General features: G+C 42.7%; 3 protein-coding genes across 4 annotated transcripts in view; 1 reads left to right on the top strand and 2 right to left on the bottom strand.

The window, feature by feature from the left end:
* Nucleotides 1–333: 333 nt before the first annotated feature.
* On the bottom strand, nt 334–8257 carry AP3M2 (adaptor related protein complex 3 subunit mu 2). Its single transcript, XM_015883095.1, has 8 exons — nt 7854–8257; nt 6092–6263; nt 5632–5769; nt 5025–5110; nt 4202–4335; nt 3151–3358; nt 2329–2473; nt 334–1980 (listed from the first exon to the last, which is right to left on the bottom strand). Exons 1-8 carry the CDS (start codon nt 8124–8126, stop codon nt 1880–1882), a joined length of 1257 nt encoding a protein of 418 aa, XP_015738581.1. The 5' UTR covers nt 8127–8257; the 3' UTR covers nt 334–1879.
* A 384-nt stretch (nt 8258–8641) lies between these two features.
* On the bottom strand, nt 8642–9783 carry LOC116654329. 2 transcript variants are annotated; one of them, XM_032448874.1, is made up of 3 exons: nt 9418–9783; nt 9228–9325; nt 8642–8992 (listed from the first exon to the last, which is right to left on the bottom strand). In XM_032448874.1, the coding sequence occupies exons 1-3, from the start codon at nt 9771–9773 to the stop codon at nt 8871–8873; spliced, it is 576 nt and encodes a 191-aa protein (XP_032304765.1). In that variant the 5' UTR covers nt 9774–9783; the 3' UTR covers nt 8642–8870. The 2 variants fall into 2 exon arrangements, with proteins under 2 accessions (XP_032304765.1, XP_032304764.1); XM_032448873.1 differs by having other exon boundaries at nt 9228–9783.
* Nucleotides 9784–10259: 476 nt separating this feature from the next.
* Nucleotides 10260–23923, top strand: part of KAT6A (lysine acetyltransferase 6A) — a 28402-nt gene continuing 14738 nt past the window's right edge. The window contains exons 1-8 of the mRNA XM_015883103.1: nt 10260–10359; nt 12023–12072; nt 12184–12954; nt 21077–21185; nt 21634–21749; nt 21993–22074; nt 22617–22752; nt 23369–23682. Coding sequence (XP_015738589.1) covers nt 12352–12954; nt 21077–21185; nt 21634–21749; nt 21993–22074; nt 22617–22752; nt 23369–23682 — 1360 coding nt within the window. The 5' untranslated portion in view covers nt 10260–10359; nt 12023–12072; nt 12184–12351. The remainder of the gene's footprint in view (nt 10360–12022; nt 12073–12183; nt 12955–21076; nt 21186–21633; nt 21750–21992; nt 22075–22616; nt 22753–23368; nt 23683–23923) is intronic.

The following is a 23923-nucleotide window of genomic DNA, read 5'->3' as shown; positions in this document are numbered from 1 at the left end:
AGTTACAAAAGCAAAAGGATAAGTCAAACTGTAGCCTCTTCAAGTGCTTGCTAGACATACATCTATTTAAAAGTAAAGACTATATCACACAAAGGCTGTATTTCTCCTTTAACAGAAAGCAGGATGAGTTTAACAATGATCACAAAACAGAATCTTGATAGTTAACACCAAGCAAACATTACCTGTACTGCAATTGCCATGCAATACATTGCAATGCAATGCTAAGTGGTGTCTATACACTTTCTAACAGCTAAGCTTCTTTAAGAGATGCTTTCTAAAGCTTCAACTGCATATCTTGTAAAGCGCACACAAACCACTCTGAAATGACACGGGTGACAAGTAAAAATCAATTTTATTTATGCTTTTGTCGAAATTTATGTTTGCAATAAACATGCTTCCAATGAGATCACCTGCTGTGGCATTCATCAGTTGCACTTGAAAATGCAATTCCAAAAGCAAAATGCCACTCATCCACTGCTAGTTTCCATCACAGGAAAAACAGAGCACACATTATTCTTCATTTAGGGTCATGCTGTTCTGTTCACAAGCATGGACTACACATGCTGGATTGGACAGCCATCTGATAAATACTGTAACCACATGTACAGCAGCCTATGAACCAGTTCTGCTACCAAGAAATTAACACATTGGCATCTAGTGGCCAAAGAGCACACTACAAACAAAACAAAACTGCATATGCCTCTCATTTGGTATTTAAGCTTTACAGAGCGATGCAGCACAGACTGGGATGGGCATACGTAGCAACAACTCTTGCAGAAGAGACAGTCTTAGTGAGAAATCAGGCTTGAATCCACCAATCATCACAGCAGGTAATTGAGACAGGAACTAGGTTGAAGTACAGTGCATTAAAATCGTACCAGGACATAATTATTTGAGATAATGACACCAGTGAGCAGGAAAACAGCAGTATCACCTTCATTTGTAATAGGCAGGCAGAAAGAAAAATAGGTTCCAACAAACTACAGGATAGTAGCCATCTTCACTTTGCTGCAGGTTCAGTTTAAAAGGCCTTCCATCAGAGTGCTACATCTGCACGCTAATTCTCCTGCCTCTGTCCCGACTACCCAAAGAGACTAGGAAAAACATTACCTCTAAATACTGAGGACATAAGAGGAGCAACAGAACTATGCTCAGATATCACCACCCATTAGTTCCAAGGTAAGTGCTACAATCAGCTCTTCACAGGAGTCCACATTAAGATCTGGATGAGCCTTTAGTCTATCCCAAAATCTTTAAGACACTTATTGACTACGACATTTAGGAAAAGAGGTCCACTTTTCCACTTCTTCCCTCTGCAGTACCTCCCCCATTCCATCCTGGTTGAGACAATCTACCTCTCCACTTTTTTCAGCCTTTCCAAAGCACAATGGCCAGCCAGTCTCACTGCTGCCAAAAGCTATAGCTCTCCATCCTAACATCCAGTGATGGAGAAGGGCCAATGCCAAACCATCACTCTGCAGCTGAACTCTGTGGAAACTGAATTTCACATCACCTACAAAGGGATAAAAAACCAGCCAAAATGTAAGGAACAGAAGTTGGAAAAACAATCCCTAGAATTTCCTTTTAGACAGAATGATGAAGGTGATACAAACTTAGATATTTTACTTGCTAGTCCCAAGGGACCCAAAGTCCTCTCCCATCTGACAGAGCTGCAAACACTTGAGGCTCAGCTAAGGATGAGATAGTTTCAGGTCAACCTTATTTTTTTCCCCCTCCCCAGCACTCCAAGCACTGGCTATCCTGCTCATGCTACCAAAGGAAAGGGAGCAACCTGAAATAGACAGACCAGGGAGAAGCTGGGTCCAACAGCTAGGGACAGGAGAAACAAGAAAGTGTTTTTCCTCACTATAGTGATCCTCTAGGTTCGGACTTGGAACTTGCCAGCTTTAGTCATGTATTTTATCCCCTTGAAGGGCTTGTACTTCTCCCCATACATGTCCAATCGATTCACTTTCAGTCCTAAAAACAAATAAAGACAGAATAAGATTGACTGTTGCCACAGATACAGCAGACAGACCTTCGGGATAAAGGAAATCAAACCAGAAAGACAATTATTAATTGTCAGAAGCATTCTTACACAGCCATACTCTGAAATTATTTACGGGACTATAAGAAACGCTAGACAATGTAGATATACCATTTCACAGATCAGAGTGGAAAAACCCCAAAAATTCATTTAGCTGTTGCTTAAGCATACAATTCTTCATCAGAATGTATTTCGGAAGGCTTGCAGAGCTACACCAACTGTGCAGAGTGAGCACTGGCAGAGCAGAAAACATTCAGCTACTTTATCTGATGGTCACTTACCAGAAATAGCCAGCTGCTGAATTTTAAACTGCAGGTTAATAGTGGGGTTTTCATCTGGTTTTGACGTCCCAGCTTGCAGATTCATGCTACCCTTCAGGCTTGGCAGCTTCTGGGAGTTTATCTTCCCCACATCCCACGTGAGCAACTTCAAGTAACAGTAAACACAGTAGTAAGCGGAAATGCCACCACCCTCTAAACATCAACTAGGTTGATGTGACAACTTTATTGTTTCTCTATGAAAAAAGTCCTTTGTCTCAGTGCACATCCACTATTTGTGCCATGAGTTCTACTTCCTATAGGTAACAGTAACATAAGTAATGCAGAATCACCTCCCTTCCATGTGGCTGAAGCAGAGTTGCCTGATGCTCTACTATGGATAAACCTTACAGCTTGCAGAAAGAAAAAAAGAAAAATAGAATCCTGGTTTATGTGTTGGGGGGGAAAATCAAAAAACCCACTAACCAACACAGACCCTCAGTGCTCACAAAGGATTAAATGTTGGCAGTCAGTATGAAGCATGATAACCAGATAAGCAGAAATTTGTGAACCAGCCAGTAGACTAATGCCTCATCATACAACATCAATCCTTGACTTCCTGCACACACCAAGAAACCAGAACTACAATCCATTCTAGCACTCAGCTATCTACCACGTGGCTTAAGACACAAGAAACAGGAGTATATTAAGTTCACATCCCAAAAAAAAAGATACTGCCTTCATGGCAGCAACATTCAAAGAAACATTCTCTTAAACATGAGCAGTTCAATTTCATTTGCTGAAAGGATAAAATTAAACAAAAAAAAAAACCCTAATATCTCTCACCTTTGTAACCGGATCAAAGATGTGTGTACCCTGAGAGGGTGTGAGGCTCATATTCAAGACACCTTTTGGCATCTGGATGGTAACCATCACTCCCTCTATAGTCTTCCCCATAGTCTGCTTTGGTCCCACCGTGATTTCAAAGCGTCCCAGTGAGCTGCTATCACGGAAATTGATGTTGTGTTTAACATACACAGGAATTGCCACAAGACTAGAAGACAGAGAAAAACAGTCCTTGTTAATTTTTTGCCTTCATTTTTGGTTTTCACTGTTCCCAGTAAAAAAAAAATACAAGGACTGCAGGAAACATGATCTTCCTAAAAGGAGAAGAACATCCTATTCTTTTTAATCTGAAAGCAAATTCAGAATGCTGTCCTGAAGCCTTAATTACTTTTTTTTTTTTAAACCAAACTTTCCATACCTTAGTTTTCTGCTTCCTCCAGGACAGGTAAGGACATCCAACATAGTGGAAGAAATGAGCAGTAGACAGCAGAGTCTTTTAACATGTCATAATCAAGCTAGTAAGCAGTCCCAGACAGTGCAACAGCACTTGAACTGCCTGCTTTCAATTTTTCTTTCCCCTGCTCCTTTTCACTAACTTAAGTTTGATAAAGTTTAACAAAATGCTTTAGCATCTGCAACCTCAACTGCTGTCAGCCTGCTTCCAGAACTCCTAGTTCTATGAAGAAAGACATCAGAAACAAAAAGGATTATCAGGCTATTTTGTTTTATCTGAAAGTTTGTTATAAATACAGGTAATTATCAGCATGTTCACTCAATTCTGCTTCACTCATCCACACTCCAGTTTGTTCACCTGCTACCAGCTTTTGAAAAAAATGCAGACTGACCAGAAATGAAAGACAAAAATCACTGCTCCAAACATGAGACACCACATTTTAAAAAGCACAAGTTACCATGCTCTCCTACTTCATGTGGCACAAGTAGCCACCAAATCTTTAAAGGCAGATTTATTTTACTGTTCCCCCAGCCATTCCTTCTCTCCAGTCAGGAAGATCCAAATTCTGTAATTCACAGCACTAAATGCAATACTTACTTCTGAGCACTGACATGGTAAGACAGCAAGCGGAAATTTCCATCAGGTGGAATGAAAGAGAGGATCCTCTCTGACTCCCAGCGCTTAAAACGCACACATGGATGAAAACTGACATCATCCAATAATCGAGGGTTCTGAAATAAAAGAAAGGCTGATGAAGGCAGTACTACCTAGAGTAACTGCTTGAATTCTTTACAATCTTCCGTGTGTGAAGGGCCTACCATTTGACAATGCCCCCATTTGAACATCTATACTGAGGCATGTTAAGCTACCTGAAACATCTGTGCACAGTGGTACTCAATATTCTTAGTCCTATCCAGACTGGGTATCAGGGGAAATCCATTTACTTTGAGGGTGGTCAAACACTGAAACTGGCTTCTTAGAAAGGCCACTTTCTAAGTGATCCCCTGTGCCTGCCAGCATCTGAGATGCGCTTGGATAACACCCTCAGGAACACACTTCAACTTTTGCTTAGCCCTTATGTGGTTGGGTTAAACTAAACTATTCTATTCTATCTTAGCAAATTCAAGTCACATCAAATAATTACATTGATGCACATTGATAAAAAGATAGCTCATTAGGATATTTGCCTAAACACCAAATCTCAGAAACGTAGCCAGAGAACACATGAGCAGCAGTTTTAATAAAGAACCTGAAAATAAAACCTTTAGGCTCAAAGTTGTTGAAGTTCATTCCTTCTCTTCTTATTTGGTGTACATAGGTTCTGACATACTGGAAACCATTACTGTAAACCAGAGATCTTAGTGGCATGGCTGAGAAACTTTTCAGAATACTTAAGTAGAGATACATCCTTGAGCTTTACCATAAAGGAAAGGGTAAGATCTGGCATCCCAGTCAGCTTGACACAAGCATCAATTACTCCTTGGATTTCAGCAGTAATTGTAGAACCTACAACAACAAAAGCAAACACAGGAGGTTTTATGAACCTTACCAAAAGTCATCACAACGTGGAAAAATTATCAATGAGAAGAGAATTTAATATCTTTATGAAGTGCCACCACACATTATGTTGCCTGTTCAACATATTTCTCACTTCTAAACACTTCTAGAGAAGATGTATACAAACAAGAAACACTGATATCTGTAAAGGCCATCCAATGGGCAACAGCAGTATCTCCCACTCTGGTAAGACTAAGACACATTAAAACTAAGGAGATAGTCCAGTGCAGAATTCCCAGTTGCCTTCTATTTTCCCTGTACAGAACTGTTTACAAGACCTCATGAACAGTCAGAGGAGAAGAACAAGCAAAAATTTTAACACTTCTCTAAAAGTTTTGACAGAATGGCACCTACAACTTGGCAACATTTCGAAGTAAGAAGAGGAATAAAAGTTCCTATGTTTACATGAAGGAGCACCTCTTTGGAAAACAAGAACTATTGCTGGTCTTAGCTAAAAGCCACTTCCATACCTGATTTGTCAATTATTGCATCTATCTCCTCAACCACATCAAAATATGCCTCATTGTTGGTGTATTTCACACCAGTACGTCTCCAAGGCACCACTGATAGCTGTCCAGTAGGGAGCTGATCACCCACATTAGTACTTCCTGGAAGAAGAAGTGGAAAAAGAAGAGTAATCACATCAACCACAGAAGACAGTGTTCCAGAACAAGTTCCTGGCCTCAACTAACTAGGCTGCAGTTAAATTTCCAAGAAACCTCTGTCTCTTTGTGGGAGAGCAATTATTCACTGTTCGTATTCTACAATTAGCATCCATAAGCACTAACACGAGACTCACAAAATACATCTGTGCTGTGGTTTAGAAGGGTATGGAACAACATATATTCTCTTCACCTATGTCCAGATTGACTTATGTAGGAGTACTGCCACAACGTCACACCCATTTGTCTGCTTTTTCTTTCCTTGTACCTGTGATGGTGTTGACCACTGTTCTCAGGATAGTTGGAGGCTTAATCAGTTCTTTGAGAATATTGGATTCTGTTGCCAATGGAAAGCCGTTGTCTAGCATCTCTTCCAGCACCTCATAAACCACCACAACGTTGTCCTTGATCATTACCTCTGAACAGACGCCAAAGTAATCCTGTGCAAAAGAAATAATTACTTAATCTCTACAGGAGGATATTAGTGACCATTCAGTTTATTTTCTCCCACAAATAAATAAATCAAGCTTCTCCTTGCAGCAGGTGAAACAGCACTGACACTCCACATATTAACAGAAGCACATCATATTGAACACTCCAATAAACAAGCACAACTCTAAGCAGACTTCCTCCTTTGCCCCACAACGCTGGCAAATCACTGCACTGCTGTATGCATCTATTTCCTTTTTATATAGCGGGATTCACTCTAATAGCCAAGAGAGTTCTCAGTGGGCACTTGAAAGCAGCTTTAATGCAACTGGATAAGTAGCAAAATTAACTAAAAATAAACAATTTCCTGAAGTATATTTTGGCTTGAACATGAAACAAAACAGACTTCCATATCAATGTAAGTAACTCAGATTTTGACTGTAATTTTGCCTAGTTACTTCAATACTGATGGCCTTCAAAAACAAACAAACAAACCTAGAGAACAAGGTTAGGAATGTGACAACATTACCTGGAAATTCCAATTAAATTGTTTTTCCACTCAAGCCCCACCTAGTTAAAAAGCTGAGCACAACACGAGAATCAGCCTCAGGCAACCTAAAGATAACAGGTCACACCAAAAGAAAGTCAAATCCACACACACACACACAAATAACAACCAAACAAGCTGCCTGGATTCAAGCCCTGGGGATAAACAAAGAGTCATGACTGTGAACTTGAATTTGATGAAACATAATTCAGGGTTTACTGTAGCATTTGGAAGAAGAGTTCACATGATACTCATCTGACCAAGCACTTTCCTGTATTTCAGCAGGATGCTGATCACAAGACAATTCAAACCCAGACTATACAGCCATGTTGCTGGCAGGCAGCATATATGTTCTCCACTCTGCATCCAGTTAGGGGGAAGTTCTTTACTAGGAGAGTGGTTAGGCCCTGGAACAGGCTGCCCAGGGAGGTTGTGGATGCCCCGTCCTTGGAGGTTTTCTAGACCAGGTTGGACGGGGCCCTGGGCAATCTGATCTAGTAAATGTGTATGTTTGGTGGCCCTGCTAGGCAGGGGGTTGGAACTACATGATCCTTGAGGTCCCTTCCAACCCGGGTCATTCTGTGATCCACCATCTGACTCAGTCATGTCAGTAGAGAGGAAACGCAGCTTCTCTGAGGCAGCTCCTATAACTCACCTCTTTAGGTAGCAAGGAACGCTTCCAAGACACATCCCTAGCAGCAAACATGCAGGCAGGCTGTCAGATTAAGGCACACAGAGACTTGTGAGACCAGCTCTGGTTGGGTCTCACAAGCACAGATAGAAGATACAAGATTGCAAAACAGAAATACAGGTTTTGATCGCTGAAAGGTCCTGTAAGCAAACGTTTATCTTAAACCCATCACATAACTGAGAAGTTAATGCCTAGCTACTGCAAGCACTCAGCACACACACTCTAAATCCTCAATGGTGCAGGATGAGAGTTAAGAGAGAGCAAAATGAGAATTGTCGCTAATGTAGAAGATTTTTGCTCCTCCCTGTCACCGTTCTCCATCGCAATACTGTCACCTCAGGCCCCTCCTCTCCTTAGACACACCTGGAAGGTGTCGACGACCCGGTGCAGAAACTCAATGACGAAGAGAGGCGGCACCTCGGTCTGGATGACGGCCACGAAGAAGATCTTGTGTCGGTACACGCTGAGGAGGAAATGATGCGGCGTGGAGATGACCGGCGGCACGTTCTCCGCCTCCGAGGCCCTCTCCTGCGCCTCGAAGAAGTAGTCACACACAGACTGGCTCACAACGCTCTTCCAGTGCTTCTCTAGGAAGATGTCCCCCGAGGCGTTAATCAGGAACAGGCTGTGGATCATGACTGCGGCGGACGGGCCGGCGGCAGCGCCGTCACTCGGCAGCACGGCTCCCCTCGGGGCGGCTGTTCGCAGCCAGCGCTCTGACGGGGCGGCCAATCCGGCCCCACACAGCGCGGAGGCGCGCGGCTGATGACGCACAGACCGGCCCGGAACGCCGCGCTCCGATTGGAGGAGCGCCCCGCACAGCGCGCGCCGCCAGCAGGGGCAACACAGGAGGCCGTGGGTTCGAATCCCCCCAGTGGCGCAAGTGGTAGAAGTGCCGCTCTGCTACACAGGAGGCTCGAATCCCGGGGGTTGGACTCAATGATCTCTGAGGTCCCTTCCAACCCACACGAGACTATGAGACTATGATATCCAGCCTAAAAGATGAACTTGTTCACTAGAGCAGAAAGAACTGACCTGCTTACCATCATTTACACTAAAGATTTGTTTTTGAGTTGTTAAACATCAAGTTTTGTTTTGCTTTTTAATGTCTAATTCAAAGCAGCGCAATGAATTACGCAGAGAGCAACAAAGAGGAATACGGCATTTTATTCCAGCACTCTAAATTGAAGCACGAGGCTCACGCTGTGTTATCAGAAGTCATACAGGCATCACAGATAGAAAGCAGCAGCACACAGTTATGTTGAACAACAGAAAGCCTTTATACACTTACCATGTTCTCCGAGAAGCTCAAACCTTCGTGTTTTGAACTTAGAAATTCAGGTCTATAGTCATGACATACTTGTTATCAATGTGAGCAGCTCAGGAGTCGGTACAAACCAGAACGTAAAGGACAGGGCAGAAGGTGCAGCAAGAACTGAGTTCTGTGATGCTGGTTAATTTCCTGACAGCCTGAAAACAACCCTGCAGAGGGGACCTGAACCCTGAGGGGCAAAGATCAACGCTGGAGGGAAAAAGCTGTTGGCAAACCGCATTATCTTCATAAAACAGTCCCTTTCTTCCGTAGTTTGCCTAATGCAAGAATTGTGACTATTTAACTGCGCTGTGGAAATAGAAACAACCTGCTGCAAACTGAAACAGAACGGACTGACTGCACCCTCCAGGCACACAGCAGCTCCCACTGGGACACCAGCGCTGAACAAGTTCTGCTGCACTTACACTGTGGATTACGCTTTGATTTCACTCCGAACGTTTTCTTCTGTACTGAAAAACCTCGTCCCAGAAGATACACCGAAAATGTCCGAAAGTTACTGCAACTGTGAGAACGAGACGCCCGGTCACCGAACGAGGGGCAGGAGCGGCACAACACACCGCTTAATTCAGCATACGGGGCAGATATTCGTCCTACCTTCTCACGATGGTCCGGCACCGACAGCCCCACGGCACCGACAGCCCCACGGCACCGACAGCCCCATCGCGCCGACAGCCCCACGGCACCGACAGTCCCATCGCGCCGACAGCCCCACGGCACCGACAGCCCCACGGCACCGACAGCCCCACGGTACCGACAGCCCCACGGTACCGACAGCCCCACGGCACCGACAGCCCCACGGCACCGACAGCCCCATCGCGCCGACAGCCCCACGGCACTGACAGCCCCTCGGCACCTACAGCCCCACGGCACCGACAGCCCCACGGCACCGACAGCCCCCGGCCCCGCTGCGCGCAGCTCTCCCGCCGCAGCGCCGCTTCCGAGCAGCCCATCCCGCATCCCATCCCATCCCATCCCATCCCATCCCGCATCCCATCCCATCCCGCATCCCATCCCGCATCCCATCCCGCATCCCATCCCATCCCGCATCACCCATCCATCCCGATCATGCCGCATCCCATTCCCGCATCTCCATCCGCATTCCATCCATCGTCATTCCTCCGGCCATCCCATAGCCACATCCCCAGCATCCCTATCCCGCATCCATCCCGCATCCATCACCGCATCGCATCCCATCCCGCATCCCATCCCGCATCCCATCCCATATCCCATCCCATCCCGCAATCCATCCCATCCCATCCCATCCCGCAATCCATCCCCCCCATCCCGCTCCGTGCCTCTCCCCGGGCCGCCCTCGCCCCGCCCCGCCTCCCGTTCCCGCAGCCCCTCCAGGCCGCGGCCGACGCTCCTGCCCGCTGCGCTGTTCCCGGGCGGCGCCCCCGCCCGCCGCGGGCTGTTCCGCTGCTGCGCCCCCTCCCCCCGTCGCAGAGCTCCGGACCCAAGATGGCCGCCGTGTCAGTTTCGGGCTTCGCCGCCGTTCGGCCTTTGCTTCTCGGTTCCCGTCTCTCTCAGTCTTCGGTGAGTAGCGCTGGCGGGATCTTCCCGTCTCCGTCGCCCGGTGCTGGGTAACACGGGGACGGGCGTCCGGCGGGCCCCGCGGCCCGAGGAAGGGTTAGGCCCGCCGGGCTCCCCGGGCTCGCGGCCTGTTCCGGCCCCGCCGCCGCTCTGCGCCAGGCCCGGACCCGGCTGCTCGCCGCCCTGGGCCCTGCCGGCCGCTCAGCTCGGACGGCCGCGGATGAGGCGGTCGGTCGGTCGGGCTGCGGGCTCGCGGTCGGGCTGCGCTCCAGCTCCGACTCCGAGGAGCGCGGATGAGGCGCGCGCGGGCCCGGCCGGAGCGGTGCAGGCGCCGGGTGCGTTGCCCGGCCGCGGGGGGGTGGGGAGCGGCGCGGCGCCTGGCTGCTGCGGCCGCTGCGGCCCGGGCACGCGTCTGCCGATTCCCCGGTGCGACTCTCTGTGCTGAGGCGGGGCGCCGTGCTCGGGGCCCGGCCGGGAGAGAGGGATGGGCTTGAGCTGTAGCAGGTGCAGGGCCGTGCTCCGCGCACTGAGCGAGCGGCGTCGGGACAGTCCTGGCGTCGCCCCGGTGTGACCGGGCGGTTACGTAACGAGCCGGGCCCGGAGCTGTGCCTGCCGTGGGTGCTGCTGGATGGAGGAAAAAAAACCAAAAACTCCAGGCATGGACGTTAGTGCTGAACGGTAGTTTTGAGCCCTTCTGGTACGGGCTGCCTGGAGCTGTGGAGTTTGATGTCTGTATGTAAATACATTCGGTGCATTGATAACTTCCTGAATACTTGCTGGAAACCAAAATGGAAGAGAACTGTGCTTATGAATGAAAACTACCTTGCAGAAAAATGTTATCCATTTGAATAAATAGATCGTGAATTCTTCAGGGTTTGTGTACTTTTACCACACTAAGGAAAAGTCTTTGTTGAAGAGAACTGAAGACTATGAAGTAGAACCTCCTACCCTTACATCTGCATCTTTAATTTGCAGTGACATAAACACTCCTTTTTCATTTGTATATGATCACTTGTTACTTTGTCCTCAAGTGTGCTTCATCTGTCAAGGATTTTACTGTTGTCTCTTCTACGGTCTGTAGAAGTAGAACATTTAATTACAATCTCAAGCTGTGTTTCTTCACTTTCTTTACCGATGGAACAACTGTCTCAGCTTTTCTTAGCAGGAGGGGAGTCAGGGCTATGATTTATGCTCCTGGAAGAGTTCTGAGAGTTCCTCGCTGTTTGCTCAGGACTCTTGATTATTCCTACTGTTTTCTGTTCAAATTTCAGGCAGCGTCTTCTGCGTGCAGAAATGAAAAGAGCTGCTGGTTTGGGTTGTTATTGTTTGGGTGTGGGTTTTTTTGCTAGTAGATCCTCGACATATATATATTTTTAATGTTGGTGTACGTTGTGCTCAGCATCGATATAAAAGTTGGAGTAGAATTTATGCCAACTTTATAGATCAAAACAAGAAGAGCACACTTCATTTTTTTCCATTTTCAAGGTTGTATAGAATTAATTTTTCCAATATTAAACCACTGTTTCTCAGCAGTGAAGATAGAACCTTATTGTTACTTCTTTGTAACAACTGTAGCAAGATTGAAACTTTGCTCTGTGTGTGCAATGAATTAATGTTGGCTGTTATTTTTTTAATTGTTAATTTCAAATATCTCTTTCTCTTCCAGGTGTAACGTTACAGTTCTTCTAATTGTGAGCGTGCAGACCAGAAGCTGAGGTGAGATGCACTGAAATCTTTATATCTCTGTGGAAAAAATTTGAGAAGCTGTTACTGGATTTATTGGAGAGAATTAGGAAATTTCTAATTGTTTTGCTTTCTTCCCCCCAGTGTGACAACACTTAATGTTTGAGAAAGGAGAAGTAATTCAGAACAGAAAACGTGTATGCTATGGTTAGCTGTTTCCCATCATCCGAGAATCTGTTTTCCCATTGTGTGAAACTTGTTCAGCATCAGGATAAAGGATAACGACTCTATGGATATACAGAAGTCTTCACCATGGTAAAGCTCGCCAACCCCCTGTATACGGAGTGGATTTTGGAGGCAATCAAAAAGTTAAAGAAGCAAAAGCAGCGTCCATCTGAAGAGAGGATATGCAATGCAGTGTCTTCATCACATGGATTGGATCGCAAAACTGTTCTGGAACAGTTAGAGTTGAGCGTTAAAGATGGAACTATTTTAAAAGTCTCCAACAAGGGTCTCAACTCCTACAAGGATCCTGATAACCCTGGGAGAATAGCACTTCCGAAGCCTCGGAACCATGGAAAGTTGGATGGTAAACCAAATGTGGACTGGAATAAACTTATCAAACGGGCGATTGAGGGCTTGGGTGAGTCTAGTGGCTCATCGTTGAAGAACATTGAGCGTTTTCTGAAAGGTCAGAAAGATGTGTCTGCGTTATTTGGAGGTAGTGCTGCCTCCATTTTTCACCAGCAACTACGATTAGCTGTCAAACGTGCAGTTGGCCATGGCAGGCTCCTTAAAGATGGACCTCTGTACCAACTCAACACTAAAGCAACCACTAATGCTGACGGGAAGGAGAGTTTTGAGTCTCTTTCCTGTCTGCCTCCAGTGTGTCTCCTTCCCCATGAAAAGGATAAGGTAAGACCCAATTTACTGGGCATTTTTGTGCAGTTGGTGAAATGTGTCACTATATGTGTCACTGTACGGTCACAGTTTGAGGTCAGTTTGTTTAACTTGCTTTCGGTAAAATAGGAACAGCAAATGTACTTTAAGGATCCTCTGTTGGAATTTCTGAGCATGACCAGAGAAACTTGAATAGGTGGTAATTTGTACATTGGACCTGGAAACTGCAAATGAAGTATTGTGGGGAAATTAGCTCTTATGTGCTCAGTACTGCTGTGTAGAAACATGACAGCCTTTCCACATGGTTACAATAGCAAAACAGGCTCGCTTGTCTCCTCACTTTACGTTGCTATAAGGTAGGGTAGATTTGTAAAGCCGACTTGAGATTATCTTATTTTTGTGTTTTAATTTGACTGCCGCTTTAAAAGCTTATCTGAATACAGGTAACACTGCGAAGTACCCATGTGCTGTTGGTGCCAGATATTGTCATAGAGGCTTTAAGCATTATTAAACCATGACAAGCATTTACAGTGAAGAATTCAGTTTTTGTCCTCGTGCAGCTTTGTTGTTAAGTCTGAAGAGCAGGTACATGGGTTATAGCAATTGAAAGGAGGAGTGAAATCAGAGGATGTGGAGAGCAAAGGAAGTGCTGTAATGAGCAATCATGAGCTGCTACTCTTTTGTGTGCCTTCTACCTTTCCTTGAATGTAGCTCATTATATAAACCAAAGCACTTCTCTGTTGTTTTCTCCTATTTTCATGTTTCCTTTTTCCCTTTTCTTGCATCCTTCTGTGTCCCTAAGGACTTTGACTCCTCTCCAACCTCAAGATCGAGTTGTTGGATTGAAACTGATACCCAGTCAGTATCTTTCCTATAATTTTCATGCTGCTGTGGAAGCAGAGTAAGACTGAAGTCTTTGTTTATTCAACATCCTTTTGCTACTAATATTTATGCAGGAGTCTCCAGGAGTTTTACAACTTAAAAATAACTTTTTCTATCCATAATATATATATATATTTTTGGATGTTTTTTTTTGTTGTTGCTGACCTCTTCAGTGATGAGGTTTTTTGAGTGTTCTGCTCACAGTTTTCCTAATAAGTTTCACTCAGCAGGGAGAGGTCGTATTTATGGTCTCTTAGGATTTGAAGATTTAACACTACTGTAGGAATGTTCTTCCTAACAAATCTGTACAGCTGCTTTGATACCAGTAAAGATTGTCTGAAATTTTCATTGTGGGTATTTTGTTATGGACGGAGTAGTTGATAGAGCTGTGTTGTAGGCTGGTGGAATGTAATAATATGCTGAAAATACAGCTTTTTCAAGTTCTCCATCTAGATATGTTTCCTATGTACTTCTCCAACTCTGTCTGAAATGAAATCAGCAAAGAAAACTGATGATAAACAAGCCTGATAGATGTGGGAGCTGGACTGAGGGTGGGATATACTAGCTATACATATTACTATTGGCTGTGTGTGTTTCACAGCCTAATCAGTCATCTGTCAAAACCCAGGACCAGTTTGATACTCTTTCAGATGAAGTGTTTCCTGTTTTTGTCACAGAGCAGTATAGATCAGCTTGGCCATTGATAGTATGGGCTACCGTAAATACTGAATCTTTTTGAGGTTTGTTTGTGTTTAGGCTGTAATATATTCTACTTATTTCTTCTTGACCTGTTCAAGTCTGAGGAGCTTGAACACAGCATGGATGATTATTAGGTTTAGAAGGTCTTACTGTAAGCTTTTAAACATTAGCTACAGTAGAAATATTGCAGAGAGTTTCTTTATTCAATTCTGACTTTTTTTTTAATTTAATATTAAGACTCCACATTTCTACTCTTGCATTATCTCCATGCTGCGTAATTCATACTGAGTTTCATACTAGTTTCTTGAGTAATTTTAAAGATATGATATGAAAACATGTATGTAAATTCTGTCAGCATTAGCTGGCATGTCAGTGGAAGCCAAAAGATCATTCCTGTTCTACAGGATTTTTAACACATATTTTTTTCTGTATGCAGATATGATAATCTTCCTCCCTTCTACTGTCTTACTGCATCTCAACCAGTTAGGTGTGAGCAAATGCATGCTGAGGTGTAGTAGTTTTCTTGATGGGTACTTGAGAGTGGTGAGGTTGTTTTGTTTTCGTTAAGGGAATTATTCAGCACAGCTTTTCCAGAAATATCACTGCCACGTTTGTTTAGTTCAGATCTTGACATGGTTTTGGCAGTAAGATGAACAAACCCTTGGTCTCCCAGAACCGCTAAATTCTACTGACATTTTTCATAATCACTCTTATCTTCTTTTATCCTTTTACTGTTTGGTCTTTAGCATCCTCTTGAGAACCCTTTATGTATTTGTGTCCAGACTTAGGATTCTTAAGGGTGTAGTAGTTCATTGTTTCATTTAGGAAGTGCTTACCTGTCTGTGTTTGACAAAAGCATCACTTGGTTTAGGTACCTAAAAGTAAATATTCAGTTATGTATATTTGCCTGTGTGAAAGTTGACACTTAAACTTCTTAAATAAAATCAATATGAAACGGTACCGTAGAAGTTTGTTTCGTAAATATTATTTACTTCTTTTTCCACCATCTTTCTTCCTCAACTTATGTAAATACCACATCACAGTACTGAGGGCGCAAATTACTACAAGTTATCATGGTTCATCAGGTAGCAGCGGTGTTCTGATGGCAGTAAAGGTTGGATATCTCTAGCCTAAAGACACCACTTGGATGAAAACAAGCAAATAGAGCAAAGCCAGTTGATGGGTAGTTCAGTGGTATCGTTGATGGTAGTTCAGTGCAGAAACTGCCTTATCTGTTAGTGACAGTGTCTGATTAAAAAAAATAATAATTGTCTTTGAGTGAACTTCACTTTAAGGAAGAAACACTTTTTTCTTTCAGTTTCCATTACTTTAGGAGGTAGAATGGGAATTGCACTTCACTGTATCGTAGTAATTCTTCTGACTGTAACTGAATTTGGCATTGATTGTGTGGTAAGTAACAGACTGGTAAGATCCACACAAAGGAAGAAAGGTAGGAGAGGGAATAGCAAATCGTTGCAGTACCTAGACGTAAAGGAAAGAAAAGACTGAGTTGCTGCTGCTTGCCTCAGTATCAGGCAAATACCCCCTCTTCAGAATACCTGTATGTGAGGAAGCATAGATGGCAGGCCTCTCGTGTTGGGTTAGCCAAAGAGATGGTGAGCATGGAGTAAAGAACATTCTGCACTGAGTCAGTTGTGTTAGTGGCTTTTCTTCCCACATCTATAGGGAGCGAACAGTACAAGCTAGATTCCAAATAACTGCAGTTTCCAGATACACTGTGAGACAGTCTTATATGCCATTTAAAACTGGATAGGGATGTGGTAGATGTAAATACCAAAATATTCACCTGCAGTGCAGCCAGGAGCGAAAAAAACATTCAGAAAGTGCTCCCTGGAAAACAAAAAAGTGAGGAGTGTGCCTCTGGCTGAAGGAGAACAAATACTAAAGTATTTGTTGGTATTTCATATGTTCTTACAGCATGTCTGTTTCTCAGTTTCATGATGTTAACTGTATAGGGGTTACTATAAATGCAGCACCTTGTAGGCTTTCCCTATAGCAAATAGTAGGTCTGAATCACTTTATTACATCGTGGTGTTTACCTAGTGAAGGCAAACTTCTTGTATCTTTTTGAAAAGTTGGTATGCTTAAAAGGCCTCATAGTTGTTTTGGAGGAATTAAGCATGCAGTTGTTGCTTTTACGTTATGTCTGTTTTGAGTAAATACCTGTTCATTCCGTATCTTAAAGCAAAGAGCTTTCCCGGTACTGGTAAGGAAGTTGTTTTTGGATTGGTCTGTTCTGGGTGGAGTACAAAAAGTATCATCAACTGGAGCATTGTGATTCCATTTTGAGAGCTCACCAGTGTTCTCCACAGGTGCTCTTCAAGCTTTGGCTACCAGCTGGAGGAGGATTAGGATTCTCTCTCTTCCAGCTGGCTCCTTGGAAGAGTGGTTGTAGTTCTTTCTGTCTAAATAATTGTGGTTGATAACAGATGGTCTCCATCTGTACTCTGTAACTCTGGAAACCCAAGTGCTAAAAAAAAAATTACCTTGAACTTGATTTGCTTGATTAGTGAACAGGTGAAGTAGCTCATAATAATAGAGCAAATGTGAGCGTGTCGGAAATGTTACTATAATGAACAACTTTAAGTGGATGCTCTGAAATAATGCCTTTAGGATGAAATGAAGCATGATGATACCAAGAGGTGATGGGGCAGAATGTGGAAAATTGTGAACTTAAGCAAAGGCTTGTGACTGTGGGGAGACATGAAGTGTTATGATGGAGTGATGGCAGTGGGGTACTGCTGAGGGGAAAGGATTGGTAATGGCATGTGCTGACACACCTTCGGGTGAAGGTTAATGTAGGGTATCTTTCTAAAAAGCGTGAGATTGGACGACTGTGTTGGCTGAATCCCTGTTGATAGTTCATTTTGTTCTGGCGATTATTAACGGATGTGGAAAGATGCATCTCTGAAGTTTGGCTATGAAAGGAATCTTATTTACTGCAGAGTCATAAAGCACAGACAGACAGGATGGATGGATGATGGAGAACATTGCTAAATAAATGACAGCTTGACTCCAGAGTTAGCTGCGTTATGTAACAAGGGAGAAAACAGCGGGGAGAAAGAAAATAATCTGCTGTCATTCTGCCCTTTCCCTGCTTTCCCAGCAATTTTGTGTTATGTCAAAGTGATGGTAGAATAAAACAGTTTTAGGCTGTCCTTCCATTTAAACGTGCTTCCCTAAGCGAGACTCAGCTAAGTGAGTTAGAGACAGAATATCTCCACAGGCAGACATACACACACGTTGTTTTAATAGACATACAAAAGGCTATTACAGCTTACTTATGTTTTCTTCAGCACAAAGATAACTTTAATATTATTTCCCAAATTATGTTGGTTGTTTTGTTTTGTTGGTTTGTTTTGTTTTGTTTGTGTTTTTGTTGCTTGTTTTTTTGTCATTATGTACAATAACAACAAAATATTATCTGTAAAAGAGCTTTGGTAATCTGAAACCCAGCCCAAAGCAGCACCATACCAGTTACTGGGAAAAAAATTTATGCCAACCAAAACCAGGACAGAGACTAACAAAAACCTATGGCCTAGCATGAATTCTAAGAAGCCATCTGTCAGTGCTCCTAGATAGGAACTTCTGGCTAGGATTCTAAGATACGGTAGTGGCAGTGGTTCTGTAAGTACTGATTATGGTAGATTGTCTCACTGGAGAGCTGATAAACATTCAGGATGTCTTAAACAGCAAAGTAAAAACAAAAACTGGGGGTGAGGGGTGAGTGTGCGTTTCTTTTACTCTAGCTTTGTCTTTGCACCTAAGTGATGCCAACAACAGAGCTACAGGCAGGTGTGTAATGATGGAGCAAACACAGTCCTGGTATCTAGTGAGTCTGTGGTACTAGAATGTTTGCAGTAGGTTGTGTGTTCAGGTTATTGACAATTAGCACTGACAGCATGGGCTGCAGAGTTTGCTACGAAGGCTTATCTGTCAGTTTTGAGTAGCTTCCTAACTCAGTTTTCCTGAATTAAGAAGACAAGAGCAGATGGATTGGCCAAAACTGATTTTGTTTGTTTGTTTGTTTCTTCTCCCCCTTAGGTACTTTTTTGAAGTCTCCTAAAGGGAGAGGATATGGTTTGTGTAGAGCATGTTTGGTTTGTAGACATCCTTTGTATAGTAACAACATGTGCTTTTAGAGGCTGGCAGCCTGTAAGACACTGTCAGTCTCATTTTTTCTGGCTTCCTCCCTCACTGAGTCTGGTGACATCATGCAGATGGATGCTCTTGTGAGAAAAACAGCAGAAGGAGTTGAAAGTCTGCCAAAAATTGGCTGTACGAAACTGAGCTGGCTGCTTCCAGTCTTATTTTCATTCTTATTGTGTGCTTGTGTTTCTCACTTGCCAGGATGTTCTTTGCTGAACAAACAGAGCAGCAGTGAGGTCTCTCCCATCTTTAGCATAACACCCTTCACTGAGAAGCTTTAGAGGAGTAGCAATTCTGTATCTGTTCAACATCATTTCAATTTAATTATTCTAAAACATTTTGATTTCTAATAGTGCCTAATTCCCCACAAACTCGAACTGTTTGCTTTTTAAGTCTTGTTAAATGCAAGGAATAAGCTATTAAGGCATTTCCTAACAGCCTCGCTCTCATAGCTGGAAAGTACGTGTAGTCATTTGAAAACTTTATCTAAACTGAAACGATTCAGATGTGAACTGGTAGCACAGCAAATTCTTCATAGCTTGTATGCAAGTCTGCACAGCATAGTAGAGCTGTTCTTGTAATCCCAGAGCAAGGTATTTTATATTACAATTAGTGGAAGTGTTCTAGTAGTCTCCTTGATGCAGCATGGAGTGGCAGTCTGGAAGCATCAGGAAGGTTTGGCTACTTGATCATTTGAATGAACTTTATTTGTGAATAAGCTTTTCCTACAAATTAGGTTTTCTTCTGGCTATTGTTAAAGTTTGCTGTAGCTATATGAAGTTTGTAGAGGTGGTGTTGGATAGAAACTTGCACAGTGTGAGTAGAAATGAACTTAGGCACTGATTAATGTTATTAAGTAATTTGCAAATACAAGTGCAGTGTAACTGAGACACTTCTGTGTTAAAAGATGACAAAGGATCCCTAAACAGGTGATTTTTAGCCAATGTTACTGGTGCGACTATAGGTGGAGAATCCTTTCCTGACTTTCTGTGCCAGTGAAGATGCTGTTTTTCCTCACCAACTTGAAGACTGTGTGCCTTGCATAGCTATGTACAGTTACCAAAGGCTGGGATAAATACTTGCAGTCAGGATGTGGGGTGTTAGGCTTTCGTTCCCCAGCAGTCGTTCCTTGCTGCATGGCCTAGTTCTGAGTGTGAATTTATTCTGGTTGCTTCCACCTAGTGGCTGTTTTCAGGTGCACATCTCAGCCTGTAAAGATGCTGCATCTGTACATCGTAGGGATACAGCTTGAATCTCCCCGTTTCTGTGTGAATGGGAAGTAATATAGAACAAGGTGATTTCTGCAGGAAGCCATTCTGGATGTAGCTGTTTCTGTAATCCATAACATGATACAGCTGTGCAATGTATGTACCTGGAACCATGCCATAATCTGTTTTTCATGGTTCCGTGGTTTTAAATGCGATTCTAACAAATGCTTTTATTTTGTATGCGCACACAAGTCTAAATTTCTACTTGTATCTTTGCTATTAAAACTGTAACTCACAGATTTTTCTTGGAAAATGCAGAATTGGATTAGAAAGAAATTCCTAATCCAGCAGTTAATGTTACTGTAGGCAAGGCTGTACTTTCCCTCTCATTAGTTGATCAAGTATTTTTAATTTAAACCAATCAGTTTACTGTGCTTGTTACTTCCTTGAGGAAGCTGTTACAGAATGCCAGTCCTATGGCACAAGAATTTTACAAGTATTGCTGACTGGTTAATATCGAGCTATGATTTTGCAAGTGTTGTTCTTTATCTTAAATATCTTTTTCTCTTAGGGAGTGTTTAAATGACCTGAACTTTTCCAGAGGGGTCAAACCTTTTCATGTGCTGCTTTTGAGTGCTAAATAAGACACTTGTGTAATCTCCTGCGCAAAAATGTCCTTTTATTTTCACTTTTCATACACATGTTAATGGTACTGTAGTAGTTATTGTTCCATGAGCTACATTTTATTTTAGTTAATATATCACAAACACTTCTGAGACAGTGGCTGTGGATACATGAAGGGAATTTCTAAGATTGCTGTGTTCTGGGATCATACGTGTGTTGTCTCATAGCTCCTTCATTTGGTGACAAATTGAGACATCAACATGCTGTAATTTTCTTTCTCTTACATATTAATTTGCTGCTCTTGCTTTCCAAGTTTCCTCTAGTCCTGGAATTCTGTTCTCTTTTCCCTTTGAGGCTGGAATTATTTCTCTTTAGCATTCTAATTTTTCTTTGGGTTACAGTGTTGATGCAGTACTTACTGTGTGGTGAGAACCAGCACAGTGTGCAGTACATAATATTTACATGTGATGTAAATGCCTACATGATTTGGTGTATTATATAAGTTTGCTGCTTTGATATACTGAGTTATTTTGTTGTTTGTTTTTCTCGTGTAGCCGGTTGCTGAACCAATTCCAATCTGCAGTTTCTGCCTTGGTACAAAAGAGCAAAATCGGGAGAAGAAACCTGAAGAGCTTATCTCTTGCGCTGACTGTGGCAATAGCGGTAGGTGACCACTTACAATGCTGCTGGTAATAACCCAGTCACCTGTGGTAGAAAAGTTTAGTGTAGTGACTGACACTGATCCATGCGTACTGGGAGTATGCATCTGTGACATGATATGGTTAGTTGAACTGACACTTAAGTTAACCTAACAAGCAGTTACTTTACTCCCTGGAAGTTTCTGGAAAAAATCTAGTAGTGATGACTAGCATAACTTAATTAAGTTATGAAAAAATATCTTGGTGTGCTTTTGAACATGGCCCTGCCATTTACTTTCTAGGTGCTATGTATAAGTGGATAAGAGTCAGTGCATCTATAAACAGGAGCATCTGAATAATCATATTTCTTCATGGAAATATGTGATTAACAAAGTGAATGCTCTGTGTGCTATCTGTGATCATTAGAAGCAGTAGAGTGGTTTTACTGGTGTTATGTTCTCTATTTCCTGCAGGTCATCCTTCTTGTTTGAAGTTCTCACCAGAGCTGACAGTTCGAGTCAAAGCCTTGCGATGGCAATGTATTGAGTGCAAAACCTGCAGTTCCTGTCGAGATCAGGGCAAAAATGCTGTGAGTACAGTAGAGTATGGTCTGATTTAGTATGACATCAGCCTTGCGAATGTTCTGTTAAAATATAAAATAAAACAATTCTGGAGTTAAGTATTTGCAGCTTCTGTTTTGTAGGCTTTCTGACACCTGTCAAATACAGTGTCAGTAGTGTGAGAAATACATGTGTATTCTCCCAGATGGTGACAAATTAATGGAGGGATTGATGCACATCAAAAAGAGATTAAGTTTATCTGTCTTCAACAGGATAACATGCTATTTTGCGACTCCTGTGATAGAGGGTTCCACATGGAGTGCTGTGATCCACCACTTTCCCGAATGCCAAAAGGTGAGGAGTTTGTGATGAAAGGCTTAATTTAATGTGGTGTAAGAAGAGATCAGTGGCTAGAAAGTGCTTCAACACGCTTTGTTCTCTTTTATTTACTTCTAACTTGCTCTTTACGTTATTGCTTTTCAGGTGTTAAAAACTAAAGTTTTCTTTGGGAAGGGTCAGAGATTTTCCTCTGTCTGTTTCTGCTTCCTATAAATTATTTTCTGTGAAGAATTTTGAAAAACAAAGACTTCAAAAACTGAGGGAATAAAATTGATCCATGCAGATTAAAGTGGTCAGCTTTGATTTGAATGAATAGCTTTGTACATCAGAAAGAGGTTGGCTTGTACATTTTTGAAACAGTATTTGAGGGAGTGGGAATTAACCAAATATGAATTTAGATTGCTGGTTTATGCTTAACTTTTCGTACATGTGTATCTGTGGAGAGGACTTTGATCCTATTCTTACCCTTTCTTTTGGAAAGCCTGGGGCCTTTAGTTGTATCTTTATTCAATGTTGATGTTCCTTGCATTCAGTAGTGGTGACTGTGTGTTTTATAGGTATGTGGATATGTCAAATATGTCGGCCACGTAAGAAAGGAAGAAAACTTTTACACAAGAAGGCAGCACAGATAAAACGACGCTATGCTAATCCAATAGGACGTCCCAAAAACAGGTTAAAGAATCAAAATGCAACGTAAGTTTCTCTATAAAGAGGAATGAGGTGTGTGATTCTGTAGGACAATGAGCATTTCTGAAGTGTCAAGTCTGCTTTCTGTGAGATTTTTTTTTTTTTACAATGAAAAGTTTTTCATTTTTCTTTAATACAAAATTTCTGAAGGGTTCTGTGAAAGAATGAAGTAATCTCACAGTTTATTTGTGCCCTGATTTTTTTCATTATTATTCTTTGTAATAGCTCTACATTATGTTACAAACTGTTCCTTCTAGTCATTCATTTATTTTGCTGTTTTTGTCAGATCTGTTATTCTGAATGTCTGCTTCTTCTGATAGAATCGCTTTGCTTTGCATTGTTTCTGATGCTTAGAGAGACATAAATTGAAAAATGTTAATTGAAACTTTGTGTATTCATTCTGTCTACCATCTCCTGTAATCTCATTTATTAAATTCAGTGAATATCTGTTATTTATACTTAGACAAACTTTTCAATGTGCAGCACCAAGGTGTTTAGAATTAGCTCACGTTTAACTTCTGTGTGATACATAAATAAGTAGGGAAGACACTAATCCACTCTGCAAGCCACACCAAACCACTTTACCAGCTCTTACCATATGTTTCCCTTTCTGTTTCTTTAGATCAAAAGCACCCTTCAGCAAAGTTCGAACTGGCCCTGGTCGGGGTAGGAAGCGTAAGATAACTCTGTCCAGCCAGTCAGCATCATCAGAAGGAGGATACCTGGAGCAGACAGAAGTGTTGGACTACTGCAGAGATGGCAGTGCTACCTTGAAGTTTAACAAGAAAACCAAAGGGCTTATAGATGGCCTTACTAAATTCTTCACTCCCTCCCCTGACGGACGAAAAGCTCGAGGGGAAGTGGTAGACTATTCTCAGCAGTATAGGATAAGGAAAAAGGGTACCAGAAAATCTAGCACTTCAGAGTGGCCCACAGGTAAAGATTTTTCACTCTGCCACTGCAGGTATTTTGTACTCCAGAAAAAATGTTCACAAAGGCTAGGATGCTGAAATGATGAGAGTTGTTGGAGGCTGGAAAGTTACTCAAATGCAGCTATCTTTGGTGCACTGTGAGAGCTGGAAAAGGGAAGAAGAGACCTTTGCCACTTTATGATGGCAAGATGTGATTTAGGGACTGAATGATTACTATCAGGTAAAATGCCCTTTTGGTGATAAGG

This window comes from Coturnix japonica, chromosome 22 (genome assembly GCF_001577835.2).
Source record: "Coturnix japonica isolate 7356 chromosome 22, Coturnix japonica 2.1, whole genome shotgun sequence".
Taxonomy (NCBI): domain Eukaryota; kingdom Metazoa; phylum Chordata; class Aves; order Galliformes; family Phasianidae; genus Coturnix; species Coturnix japonica.
The sequence above is the reverse complement of the archived record's forward strand: the minus strand, read 5'-3'. Positions and strand labels throughout refer to the sequence as shown.